The sequence below is a fragment of the Calypte anna genome, chromosome 7 (genome assembly GCF_003957555.1).
Source record: "Calypte anna isolate BGI_N300 chromosome 7, bCalAnn1_v1.p, whole genome shotgun sequence".
Lineage (NCBI taxonomy): Eukaryota > Metazoa > Chordata > Aves > Apodiformes > Trochilidae > Calypte > Calypte anna.
Window position 1 is genome coordinate 28,316,664 of NC_044253.1, and position 14,434 is coordinate 28,331,097.

General features: G+C 47.7%; 1 protein-coding gene across 4 annotated transcripts in view; it reads right to left on the reverse strand.

Annotated features, from left to right (window-relative positions):
* Nucleotides 1-14,434, reverse strand: part of NRP2 (neuropilin 2) — a 92,096-nt gene that overhangs the window by 5,393 nt on the left and 72,269 nt on the right. The window contains exon 16 of one of the 4 annotated variants that reach the window (XM_030453943.1): nucleotides 3,858-6,691. The exons of 2 other annotated variants lie outside the window; for them this stretch is intronic. In XM_030453943.1, the coding sequence (XP_030309803.1) occupies nucleotides 6,411-6,691 (281 nt within the window). In that variant the 3' untranslated portion in view covers nucleotides 3,858-6,410. Of the gene's footprint in view, nucleotides 1-3,857; nucleotides 6,692-14,434 lie in introns of those variants that run through there. One more of the 4 variants, XM_030453942.1, reaches the window with a different exon arrangement.

Below are 14,434 nucleotides of genomic sequence, written 5' to 3' on the forward strand. Positions count from 1 at the left end.
CTATGATTCTATGATTCTATATGCTGGGTACTCCTTGCCAAGATGGATGGGGAAGTCACAAGAACAGATGAGGTTCTTCAGTGTCCCATGGACACACACATCCCTCTGCAGGAAAGCTCTCTAAACCCACCCCAGGCAGCTCACCTCTGCAAAGCTGAGGTCAGCACATCATATGGACTTCCCTGCACCATGCAAGCTCAATGCCAGCTTGCTTACATGAGCTTATAGAAGGGCTGACCACCTCAAACAGTCCTTTGCAACAAAACAAGAGATTTTGCTTTGGAGATGACCCCCAGCCCCAATTGCTAGAGCCTAGACACATTCCTCCAAGGCAAATACCACCACTGAAAAACCAAAAATTGCTATTTCTTTCTGTACTATCTTTGTCTGGTTCAACTCTACTGCCTCCTGCCAGGTCCCTCCATGATAGGGCAAAAATCTGGCTCTCACCACGTGAATCTGCACACCGACATTTGCAGACTGTGGCTGAGATGCCTCTTGGGCTTTTCCCAAATGATATATCAAATTTCCAGCAATTTCCAGCCCTTTTTCTTGCCCGCCTCTCTGATGCAAGGATGCCTGGTCTGCAGAGCTCAAGGGAACATGCTTTTGGTGTTCCTGGGCTCCCACTCCCCACTTTCTGCAGGAGTCTGTGGGCTCTGGGGCCAACCAGGCAGGACCCAGGTGATGGTGGTTTGGAGGCTCTGCTACCTACATTCTTTTGCTCCCCAGTAACATCTGTTACTCATTTCCAGCCCTTTTCTCTCCACAGCAATGGCTATGACTCCGACACACATAATTCTGTTTTGCAAAGCAGCCTCCGTGGCCTTGCCTTCCCACCGTGGGTTTGGCAGCAGCACAGTGCTGAGCCTCCAGTGGGAACCCTGGAGCTGGGGGACAACACTTCCCACCCTCAGTCAGTGAGGAAGGGCTGCTCAAAGCAACAACACAGGCTCCAGGCAGAAACCCTCCTTCTGAATCCCCCACTGATCTATTTCCAGATGAAAATCCACCTCACTTCTCTTCTTCCCACTTTTTTTCCAGAAACATGCAAAAATTTTCATCTACAAAAGAGCTGAATCCCTTCCAAATTGGAAATTAAAACAGTGATTTGGCTACAAATCACTCAAATCACTCAGCTACAGCTGGGCATTAAAGAAAGCAAACAAGCAGCCTCTCCCCTGCTCACCTACCCTCTGCAGTGCAGGAACCCTTGGACCTTATCCTCAGATGGTCTCAGGACTGTTCCAGAGTGCAGAGTAACCTTTTGGTACTATCCTTAACCCAGGGAGCACCCAGGAGCCTCCTTGGCTTCCTGCAAGTGGGGAAATCACAGCTGGGCAGGTGAAGATCTCCACCAAAAGTGCTCAGGTGACAGAAATTCCAGGCTGGATGCTTGGTGCCAAGGTGACGATGAGCAGACAACCATTTCCAGCCCTGGCACACCTTCCCAGCATGTCCTGCTTTTGCACCTCTCATTGCCACTGGATTAAGGGAAATGGTGGTAGTATACGTACATATGGGATGACAGTGGGATTATGCAGCTCAGTTTTTCTCTCCCTTAGCACTGGGGTTTCTTACCCAGGTAAGAAGCCACTATTTGGGTTCAGTGCTCCATAGTGGAGCTCACCAGCCCCAAACCATGCAGCTTGTGGGTGCAAGGGCAGGGCTGTCAGCCCGAGGTGAAGCTGGCAGCTCTGAAGCATCCTGATATGTTTATCCCCCTCCCTTTTGTTGCTGTTTGTTTTTACAGCAGCGATGGCAAACGACACTATTCCTCAAACTGGCAGTCATGCCTGCAATTGCTGCCAGGAGCTGCCAAAGCTGCTGGAGGAGCTGTGGCAATAAGCCAAGAGGCTATCCAAGCTTGTCTTGGGGCCCTTGCCTGGTGTCTGTGTGCCAAGCTCTGCTGCCCGGACAAGGCTGGCCCTGAGAAAGTCAGGAGGTTTTCACAGCGTCTCCAGAGGGGCAAAAATCCCAAGGTAGGACAATGCACAATCCAGTTCCTACCTCATCCCCTTGCATTCACCAGCTGGCAGATTTCAACCCTGCCCAGGAAAAAGACAACCTCAAAAGACAACCTTGCAGCCTGGAAGATCTGGGTTTGCTATGCCAAATGTCATCCTGCAGGTGTTTGCCCCAGTAGAAGGATGGCCTTGGCTCTACATCCAGCCTCCAGGTTGGGTGGATGAGCACCAAGGTCTGCAGCCTGCTCTTCAGCCATTAATTATCCTGGGCACATGGATACTGTGAGGGCAAGGAGCAGCACAGCTCTGCCAGGCCATCACTCCCTCTTGCACACCCCCATTTGGAACTGGCTTTGTGCTGGTGCTCGCAGAGGGTGCCTGTGGGCCCTCTCCCACCCACGGGGCTGCTTTCCCAACAACACAGCAGCAACAGCTGAGACTAAAAACCAGACACCATCACCCCACAGAAAACTGGGGGAGCCATGTACGGACTCTCTCTACAGTTCACAGGAGACATCAGGCTCCCACCCCTAATGCCACTCGCTGAAATATGAAGTCTCTACCACTGCTCCAAAAAGATTACCCTCTTAAACACCTGAACTAATCTGTACAGGAGATTGCATCAAAATCACCCCAAGTTGTATTTATCTTTTTAAACAAATTGTGCTATTTTGGCTACTTTCTTCCCTTTGATGTGCTGCAGCATGAAAAGCACCCAACTCTCTGGTCAGTCTGTGTGTGAGGAACATATGGAATAATTACACCCTGAATGATTCCTCCCTTTTCATCTATTCAGTTAACAGAATTCTTTTCTCCCTAATTGGGAAGCCATCAGCCAGTCTTTCCCTCCCTGCTTTTCACATGTGTGTATTTTGTTTTGAATTTTGCTTGGACAGCCACTAGAGTGTACAAAATGGAAATTACAAGTGTATGGGGCTAGCAGCACAATTGGAGGGAAAAAACCAAAACAAAAAGGCACGGATGCTCAGTTTTGCTTGTGTTTGAACAGCCAAAGCAATGGATTACATTTGAATAATATTTTGTTGATGGCCTGAATTACTAGCAAATCCAGGAAGCTTCATTGTAAAGCTGAGATTTATGTCAGGGTAAGAGTTAGAAAAAATGCAGGAGGGAAAGATAAACCTCTCAAAATATATTTCATATGAAATGTAATGCATCTGACTCTTCTAAAGGCACAAAATGTACACCAGAAAAAGATGAGGAGGTCAAAAGGTCTCTGTAACAAGCTGGAAGGACTCAGGTAGTGGGACACACACTTCTCCAAACCCTCAGTGTTGTGGCACCCTGGCTGCTCCTGCACAGCTCTGTTCTGCAGTCCAACATGCAGAGGCCCAGCAAGGATTTTGCAGGAGAGGAACACATTAGCCATTTTTATTATTAATTTTGGTTATGGCTTAACCAGTTTTCATTGTGCTCAGGTATGAGCAGGCAGTTCAGCTGAGCTGGCAGCTGAGCAAGTCCCCAGGGCCCAGGGAAGTCGGACATCCTGTCTCTTGGGGCTCTGGACAGAGAAATTCTGCATAATCACTTTGAGCAATTTAGCACTTAAGCAATATTTGCAAAATCTCCAAACAATCCTAAGTGTCAGTCCAGCTGCCCAAAACTCCCACTAAGGACTGGTACAAATGTAATGGATCTAAAAGCTGTTGTTAATGGCCCAATCCTGAGTGCAGTAAGGCAGGGTGCACACACCAGCTGGGCTGCCAGGAACTGGGAGTTAGATGCAGATGTGCAGAGTGGGAGCTTCACTGTCCTAAAGGATATAGTCTGGTGCTCTGAAAGGAAACATGGAGTTCTGCAACACCAGCTTGCTTCAATTGAGAGTGTTCTCGTTAGCAAAGAAAGAAGAAAACCCCCAGATATTTGTATAAAAATATTATAATTTTATTACATTCCACACAATACATCTTCAAAGAGTTTCAAATTTTCACAAGATATTTTTCACACACAGGCAACTGGGCAATGCTGGAGATGTCAGGGCTGGAGGAGTGGGGGAGAACTGGGAATAAAAACCTCAAAGAGACCTTCTGTCTTGTCTTTGGTAATTTTGGTTTGAAAGACAGGGTGAAACATTCTCCTCCCTGACACTCCAATGCACACTTGCTAGAGTCTACGGACCAGAAACTGGATGAAGAGAGGGGATGTCCTGACCTAGAGAGATTGAAGTGACTTTGGAAAAGTGACAGTATCACCTGCTGACATGGGCTTGGGCTGTCCTGAAAATGCAACAAGCACATGCTGATATTTCATATCTGTTTCAATCTGCAGCTGGCTGAGGGGAGGTGGGATTTCACATCACAAACCATACATACCAGTGCTGCATGATGAGGATGTTCACTGAGAGAGCAGCCCTGACCCTGGAAGCCCTTCTCTGGGGACCCCTGGGCAGTACCACCTGCAAGGTGACAGGAGTCCCCCCAGATCCTTCACAGGTCCTGCTGGGACATGCATGTCCCTGCTGCCCTTCAAAAGCTCATGGGAACTCATGGGGGATGCTGCCCCAAACACGTGCTCACCGTGCCAAATCACCCTGGGTTTTTCTGTGCTCCCTGCTTGTTTTGGACACTCGCTGCTGAGGGAGTCCTGCTGAAATCTGTTGAGTCAACAGCATGAGCAGCTGGAACAGGCTGCATGAATAAAGGCAGGGAGGGAGGGGAGTGTGGCACCTCCATCAACTGAGATCCTCTGAAGAGAGGGCTCTGCTGAAATAGCAGCTCATGCTACACATGAACAGCACTGCTTGTGATTTCACTTTTTCCTTCAACCAAAAGAAAGCTCAAGACTGCAGGGGAGTCAACAGAGCTGCTCACCTCAATTAATTCTATCCAATATTCACGGACAAATGAGGGCTGGGGAGCACTAGCAAGTTTAGGAGGAGGGAGGGAACCTGATCACTCATCACAAATGAACACAAGATGGAGAACCTTGCTCACTGAAGGTACTTTTTTTGCCTGCAAACAGGTTAGAGTTAATGATTCAATCCACTTTCTCATGTCATCATTCAGTAATTTATATAAGGCATTTCCACTATAATATGCTGGGCCATTCAACAGTCAGAGGCATCTCACCTCCCTGGTTAAGGCAGCAGCAGTAGCTGCCCCCCCAGGGCTTGCCTGTTAGGCTTTGCTTTCCTAGATACTACCGGTGCTTTAAGAAGCAGAACATGAGCAAATGCAAAACTAACTGACATTCTAGAAAGTCAATTGGCAATTTTTTAATGATTCAGCAGCTATGAATTTGACAGAGGAAAAAAAATACAAACCCAAAACTCAGAAAGAAGAAATATACTTTTCCCTTGACCATTTCTAGCAGAAAGACAAGGAGAAGTCCTCTCCCCCTTCCCTGTGTAAAGAGCAAAACCATCAGCAACCAGAGAGAGGATTACTTACAAAATAAATAAACCTTCAATTCTGAAGAAACTACAGTACTTAGCATCCACCTTAGACCTGCTGAAGTCTATGTGTTACCTTAAGGCTGGCTTTAACAGATACAAACAAAACATTCATTATGAGCTTCTTTTTTATAAGGCAACTTTAAATAGATTCACTTTGTGGGTGGGGGAAGGGGAGGGTTTCCCCTCTTCCTTCCAAACAATGGCTGTGTTATCATGTTGGCTGCAGAAAGAATAAGATGGAGAGATCTTACTTTTTGGACATCTATGACCTCTCTGAATTCTTCTAGCCATCTGAGGTGGACATTCCTACTGTCCAGCCTGGCCTCTTCTCATTTTGCACATGAGTCATTAGCAATATCAAACAAGAAACCCAGCCAAAGCTAGATAAGGCAACAAAAAAGCAGGGCTTTCTTCCCCAAGTAAACAAATCAGGGTATTTACCATAAATGTGTCCCAGACCTTCCAAAGGAAAGGTGGGAAGGGGGGGGAATTTAAAAGGAAAAAAATCCCACACATTCCCTGTGCAAGCAGAAACAATAACAAGCAAATTCAAAAGGGGCTGTTTCTAAATATACATTCAGTCAGTCAGATGCACACATCCCATGCACACTCACACACGGATTTAGCACACACATGCACAAGCTGCACCCACACGAGCTTCCAGGATAGAAAAAACAAACCAAATGAGCTTACCAACAACAACAAAAAAATACTCCCCAAACAAACACAACAAAGAACCCCACCAGACAACCCAAGAGTTTTTGAAAAGTAATTGAAAGGGAGGGTTGACTTCTGAGTGAAGGGGAGGTGTGTCTCTTCTGGTGATCCGAGATGCAGCATTAGTTTAGAGTTTATAAAAGATTCGGGGAGGACCAGAGGGGGATGCAGAAGGGATGGAGATGTCTACAGTTCACACGCATGCTAGGTAAGAAAAAAAGGTGCGAAACTGAGGCAAAGTATCTGAAGTCTTAGTTTCTGTCTGTCTGTCTGGTTTGTGTTTTGTTTGCTCTCTCATTCTTGTTCGGCTCTCAGCAGCGTGAGCTGGGGTCTTGCTCTAGTTTTATAGTTAGGGTGGGCTCCACGGCCACGGGGGCCCCGTTGGCATAGTGGGAGGTTTTGTAGGTGATGGAGTGATCGCTCTTCTTGGCCGCATAGCGGAACCGGTGGTAGTGGAGCACAAGGGCCAGCGCGATGGAGACAAGCACCACAACAGCACCTCCGGAGGCAAGAACATAATACCAGTAGGCTGGGATGGGCTGCACTGACACTGTGTCCACTGTGGGCTCGGTCCCTGGCAGGAGGGTTGCCCCTGGGGAGGAGACAGAACAGGGTTGCTAGGTGGGAGGTATGTAGATGCACAAAAAGAAACACACATGCTTTTAAAAGCACAGCCTGGAGTAACGCGAGGTTCTCTGGGGCTGCCTCTGGATTTGGGGTGTGCTCCTGGGGGGGCAAGCACAGCCTGTTGTTTGCTGAGCACCTTTTGCTTCCCGTTTAAGTAAATAACCAGGCTGCCTGGATTGCAATAGAAATTCCATATGCACACTATTATTACTGCTGTTCCCAGTATCAACAACTTTTATTTCCCTCTTTTTTGTTTTGGTCTTCTCCGGACTGGCCACCTGGTTTTGTCACCACATCGCAGATGTTGTCAAGCAGTGACAAAACACAGCACATTCCTAAATTGAGGAAGAGCTTAATCTCTGACCAAGGAAATTACACCACGAGACTGGGAAAGAAATTACAGGGAGAAACTTTTGTGTTTCTTACAGAAAAGACAGAGAAGATCTCTGACAAAAAGTGCTCTGCATACAGATCTAGTCTCACTAGGTGCCCCGTTCACAGACTGAGAGATTTCCTTATTATTTTTTTTAAAGCAAGAAAGTATGGTTATGATTATTTACATAGCACAAGCTGTGAAATTGAACCCAAGCCCCACACAAGAAACTCATGCAAGCCAGGACTAGGAATTCATGCCAATAAAGCAAACACACCTAGAGAGGGCTGGAAAACCACGGCTTCCTTGGATGCAAGGACAGGCTGCACCCAGGCTCAGCCCAGCCATGGTTAACCCTTCCTATTCCTGCCACTGCAGAGTGTTGGGAGGCAGGGTACTGCACAGAGAGCCTCCTGCTACTTGGGTCATCCCAGGAAGCTCAGCACACATCCTCTGTCCACACACCTAGGACCTTGCTGACAGAAGCCTGCATGCACACATGCCCCTGGCAACCTACCCTGGAGAGAAGTGCCCACATCACTGCTCCTCCTGCTGCTCCCATCAACCCTGTGCCACTCACAGGGCTGAGCTGTAAATACCACGGGAGTGATGCACTGCTATGCTACATTTATTATCTGGCTGCTACATGGGGAAAAAAGTCCCTGGGGAAGCCCTGAAGGATGAAGGGTTTGCTCCACTTGCCTTCTCCTCTTGTCCCTGGCAGGGAGCAGCCACCAGGCTGGGTGCTGGCAAGCAGGATTTTGGGGGCTGACACAGTTTGGTGTCAGCATATCCCTGAGCTCTGTGCCAACCAAACTCCAACCTAGTTTCCTGAGCAGGCTCAGAGGATGACAAGTAGAGGGAATATTTACAAGGATGGGTAACAAGATGAGGGGTAATGGTTTCAAACTGGAAGAGAGTGGATTTAAATTAGGTACTAGGAAGAAATTCTTTACTGTGAGAGTGGTGAGACACTGGAATAGGTTGTCCAGAGAAGGTGTGGGTGCCCCATCCCTGGAAGTGTTCAAGGCCAGGCTGGGTGGGGCTGTGAGTGAACTGGTCTGGTGGAAGGTGTCCCTGTCTGAGCAGGGGGGTTAGAACTAGGTGTTCTTTGAGGCCCCTTCCAACCCAAACTATTGTATGATTCTATGAAAAACAAAATAGCACGAAGTGCACCCAGCTTTGCAAGGGTGCAGGGGCATCTTACAGCACAGCCTCTGCCCTTCCCTCCAGACACTGCCTTGCCCTGGCAAATTTGGGATGACAATGCCTTTTCTGCTGGCACAAGAGATCTTGCAAAATGATGGTTCTTCAACCAGGTTTCACTCCCTCCCTGTCCTTCAAAACCTGGGCACAGGGAGTAAACAAAAGAATAAACAGTGCCTCCAGATGCAGAGCTACAACAAAAAGCCCTCAAAACCAAGGGAAAAAAACCCACATATAAGCAAGACAAATCCTGTTTTTACAGAGCAGGAGACTGACAACCACCCACATATTTGTCATTGTAGGCAAGAAATTCAGATGTCTCCAGAGAAGCCTACTTGCCAGATACACCCTCACCTGTCCTTCCAGACACCTAGCAGGACCTGGGAAAAGGGATCCAGGCTGGGCTATGGGTTAGGGGTGGTGAAAATACAGAGTAGGCAGCTCTTCAACCTCCTTCCCTGCCTCCACCAGCTACCTTGGCATGGGAGAATAAACATGGCACATCCCTGTGCATCCCCACACAACCCTGAGCAGCTGCTGCCTCTCACCTGGTTGTAGGGGGGGTGACAGTGTGGGCCACCCCATGGGGGGCTGCCACCAGCCATGCCCTGAGCTTCAATAATATGCTGCTGCTTCCCACAGCAACTTGCCTGTTCCTGACAGCACTTGGGTATGAGACAGACTCCCAAGAATATCTTGAGACTTGCTCCAGAGAGATTTACAGGCAAACAGCCTCTCATCCCACCTGTATGTACTGCCCCCCAGTGGAAACACGAGTGGGGGAGAGGGGAGCAGGTGTCAGGGATGCCAATGGCTCCTCCTGAGCCCCTCTGAAAAACAGAGGGCAGGAGGCTTCCCATGGCCTCCCAATGGCTGAACATTGCCCAGTGCAGGGCTAGGAGTATACAGCATGGGTCTGGCCATAGAGGAGCACATACCAAGGCACCCAGCCTGCACTCTCTGTTCCTCCTCCCCTTGGTCCTCTGCCTGTCTAAGGATGGAGGGAGGCAGTTGGATGTGCCTCAGATGATCCCACTTGTGGGAAGGATCCATGGGGGATCTCGGGGTGGCTGCGGGACCAGGACACCCTCTGCTTGGCTCTGACCTGCTCCAGATGTCCCCACACAGCAGTCAGGGCTGCAAGCATGAGGGGGACAGCAGAGCCCCTCCTTGGCTACCATTTCTGCACATCGTGGCCGTTCTGAGGAGACAGCAGAAGTCTGAAGAGTCCATTTAGCAACGGAAGTAATTAAGGAACCACACTCAGCTGTCTCTAAGCCCTAATGAAGCCAATTCCAAACATTAATGATTGTTCTTCCTTACACTGTCAGCCACTATATTTAGCTGCCCAGCCACTAAGCACTGATGTTATCTATCTGCTCTGTTTTTACTGGCTCTGCTACTCTCTGGCAGTTTTGCCTTATAGCAGTGGAAAAGTTCTCTGCTCAGGGAGATGGAAAAAAAATTCCATCCGCTCCCCTTCACCTTCCACCACAGACGCACGCGTGAGCACACACACAGACACACACGCACACACACACACTTGCCCTTCCTCATTTATTCTCTAGGGTGCTTGGCTTAATAAGGAAATGCCTTCTGCTGTTGCAGTCAGGTTTGTGGGTGTTGTATTTATGCATGGCTTGGGACATCAGTCAGGGGAAACTCAGTTTAATCCCTACAGTGTGGATGATTTCATGTGAGTGTGCTGCTGCACCTACACCTCCAGCCTGATCAGGTACAGCCTCTTCCTCTTCCCAACAGGAAAGACTCTACAGGGACCAGTTCTGGACCTGTGTAGCAGAAATCAAATCCCCAAAGAAGCAAGAGTAAAAGTCAACTGGAGAAAAAAGGGAGAGAAACCTTTCCAGAGAGCCTTCTAGATGGCTGCCTGCCTTGTTCTGCCACTGCTGTGTCACAGCTTGTATTGGTCTCTAAAATCACTGAAATTAACCACTGTGGACAAGCAACACAGCTGGACATAGAGGGCACAGAGGTAAATGAGTATTAGAATCCCCTAATCTGAATGCCACAAAACCAGTGTTAGCCTCAACCCCTTAACTGGTACCTGTCATTTCTCCAGGAAGATATCTCTGTCTTGATTTCAGGATACCTGGTGTGGGGGAATCTACCAGTCCCAAAGGCAAATTCTTCTTGTGTCTTGTCTCCATAAGCTTTGGAATATATCTCTTATTTTAAACTAGTATTTCACACAATCACAGAATTGCTATGGTTGGAAAAGACATCTAAGATCACTGTGTCCGACCATCAACTACCCACACCCCCCCAAAAAAACCCCAAAAAACCCACCATCCCACTGGAGCATGTCCTGAAGTCCCTTATCAACACAGTTGTTAAATACCTCCAGGGCTGGTGACTCCACCACCTCCCCAAGCAGCCAGTTCCAGCATCTGACCACTCCCTCAGTAATGAAATCTTCCTAATGTCTAGTCTAGACCTCCCCTGGTCCAGCTTCAGGCCATGTCCTCTAGTCCTATCATTATTTACTTCAGAGGAGGCCAACACCCACCTCCCTACAACCTCCTTCCAAGTAGCTGTAGAGAGCAACAAGGTCTCCCTTCATCCTCCTCCAAACTAAACAACCCCAGTTCCTCAGCCTCTCCTCATAAGACTTTTTCTACAGACCCTTCACCAGCATGGCTGCCCTGCTCTCAATTCACACCTTTAACTGATGCCTCAAAACACTTCCCTTCTGTAGGCCACACTATATGGCCTGATACAAGCCATGGCCTTCTTGGCCACCTGGGCACACTGCTGGTTCATACTCAGCCAGGTGTCCACCAACACTCCAAGGTACTTTTCCTCCAGGCAGCTTTCCAGCCACTCTGCCCCAAGCCTGTAGCATTGCCTGGGGTTGTTGTTACCAAAATGCAGGAGCCAGCACTTGGCCTTTTTAAACCTCATACAGTTTACCTCAGCCCCTTGATTCAACCTGTCCAGATCCTTCTGCAGAATCTTCCTACCCTCAAGCAGATCAACTGTTGTCTGCAAACTTGTTGAGTAAGCCCTCAATCCCCTCATCTAGATCATTCATGAAGATATTGAACTGAACTGGCCCTGAAACTGAGCCCTGGGGAACACCACTGGTGATGGGCTGCCAACTGGATTGAACTCCATTGACTACAGCTTTCTGACCCTGGCCATACAGCCAGATTTTGACTCAGTGAAGAGTACACCTGTCTATGCCATGAGCCACCAGCCTCTCCTAGGATAATACTCTGGAAGAGGGTGTCAAAAGCTGTACTGAAGTCTAGGTAGACAATGTCCACAGCCTTTCCTTTGTCCACTAGGAAGGACACCTGGTCATAGAATGAGATCAGGTTGGTCCTGACCCCATGCTGGCTGGGCCTGATCCCCTGGCTGTCCTGCCCTTGCCATGTGAGCACACTCAAGATGAACTTCTCCAAAATTTTCTGGGCACCAAGGTCAGGCTGACAGGCCTGTAGTTCCCCAGATCCTCCTTCCAGCCCTTCCTGTAGATGGATGTCACACTGGAAAGTCCCCAGTCATCTGGAACCTCCCCTGTTAACCAACACTAGTGATAACCAATGGAGAGAGGGTTGGCAAAAACTCCTCTGCCAGCTCCCTCAATACTCTTGGGTGGATCCCATCTGGCCCCATAGACTTGTGAGTGTCCAGGTGTCCTAGAAGGTCATTAACTGCCCTCGTGGATTATGGGGGTGTTACTGGTCTGACTAATAAAGTTGGAGGCAAAGAAGGCATTAAATATTTTTTTCTCATCCTTGGTTGTAATGTTTCTCTCCTGTATCTGAGAAAGGATAGAGATTCTCCCTGGCTCTCCAGCTGGGCTTTCACATTTCTGTTTTTTTCTTTGCATGACCTAACAAGATCCCTGTACTCATCCTGAGATGTTTTCCTCTTTTTCCAAAGGAGTTAAACTCTCCTTTTTGTTCCTGACTCTGGTAGGCTAAAGTCCCCCAGAAAACCAAGGGACAGTGATTGTGAGACCTCTGCCAGCCACTTGTAGAATGCTTCATCTGCCTCCTCATCCTATTTGAGTGGTCTATAAAAGACACCCAGCAGGATATCCACCTTATTTGCCTTCCCCCTCATCCATAAACATTATCCATAAACACTCAACCTTATCATCATTATCATCATCAAACTCTATGCAATCAAAACACTCCCTAACATACAGAGCCACCCCACAACCTCTTCTTCCCTGTCTATCCTTTCTGAAGAGCTTATAGCCATCTACTGCAGCATTCCAGTAATCAGGAGAGTCATCCCACCATGTTTTTGTGAGGGCAACTACATCATAGCTGTCCTGCCTCACAATGGCTTCCACCTTCTCCTGTTTGTTGCCCAAATTTATCTAAATCTTTGCTCCCAGCCACTTGTTATTCCTTTTCCTTATGAGTGAGATGCACCAACTCAAATGCAGCACAGTTTTAAGTGCTTGATCTTGTAAGATGCCGACCCACGAGCTGAAGGATATTCCACCCACATAACTCTCTTATTATTTTTCTTGTGATCCTGAAGCCTGTAAGGTGTGTTTTTTCAGTTTTGCTCCCAACTTAGGAGATTTTGTTATTATTTTTAATGGCAACTGACTTTTTCATCTCATCACGTAATTGCAGGAGTGGGGGGGCTACAGAATATCTTGATAATTCCTTCAGTCTTTCCTCTTGAGTTCCTTTTTTTCTCCAGCCAAGGACTTCTTCCCCTCCTTTTTCCTTCTCCTTCTGTTAGGCATCTCTGTCCTCCCTTCATTTTAATTGCTATCTGTCTTTGTCAAATCTTCATCTTAACTTGTTCATCTTTCCCTTTGCTTTTTGCTCCTTCCCTGGTCACTCCATCCCCTTGTCCCATCTGTTACTGCCTCTCAGTCAGGGAAATCTTCTCAACTTTTTGCTGCAATTGCTCCCCTGTTTTAAGCTGTGCTAGGATGTCATCCAGGGAGCTAGTGATCGGCAGGACCTCGGTGGCACAAGCTGACAAGTTCCTGTGTGAACAGGAGGTGTGCCTGCAACAGCATCTGCCTGTGGTGCTCAGGGACCTCACTGTACAGGGCACAGCAAATGCTGTCCCTATCCATGTGGTGTGCCCTGGGGAATGGGATGGGGAAATGGAGGCATACAGACAGCAGGGTATGGGGAGAAGGGCAAAAGAAACAACATGGTTTTGTGACAGACTTAATGCCAGAAGCCAGAATGAGATTCAAACTGAATATGACACACATCTAACAAGTCCAAAAAGACAGGGATGCTGTTTGCAAAATAAGTACCAGACCAGGCCCAGAAGAACATGGAGAGATAGTGTAAGTGAGGGGACACAAGGCTTTAACTTTCAGCTAAGAATATTTCAGCAGCTTTTCAATAGCACCACAAACATGAGCAGTTCAGAAATAAGCAGCCTACAATCAAGCCCAAATTCCTTGTTGTAACACTGGGTATGACTGCAGAATAGAGTGTTATGTCCTGCACATGTTCCTCCAGTTGGTAATGCTCCACAGCCTGCCTTACACCCCAAGAACTTGACTTCAATCTCAGTGTCTATTTCCTATCACCATCACAGCTCCCACCACACATAACTACCAGGGACAGCTTTGCCCTGCACAGAAATGCAGTTGCTTCTAGGGTAGGAACCCAGCCATATCTTACAGTCCATCAGCAGAACAGGGGACAGAAAGAGTAGAGACATCATGTCTTAGTGAAAGCAAAGGGTGCATTGACTGAACTAGCAAAACAACTTCCAAAGTTAAGGGAAGGCCCAAATTTGCTCTTTATCACAACACAACCCCTAGATGAAGAGGCAGCTGGGAAAACAAAATACGAAATCAAAGCAGGGAAAAACACCTCAAACAGAATAAACTGATCATTCTCACAAAAGCAGAGAGATTTCTCACTCCAGAGGAAGACAAACAGCATCCCCACTGACTGCTCACAAGAGAGGCAGTTTTTCCGAGTTCCTCACCTTTTGTCTTACTTTGTAGGTTTCATCAGAGAAATGTTTGTTTCTATCCTTCAGGCTAGTAATTAAGCTATTAAATGCACCATTTCCCCTTTCACCTTGCTTTCTTTTTATTGATTATCACCTTCAGAGCAGTTTGTTCTCCCACTTTTACCTCCCAACTCCCTTCCCTTCCAA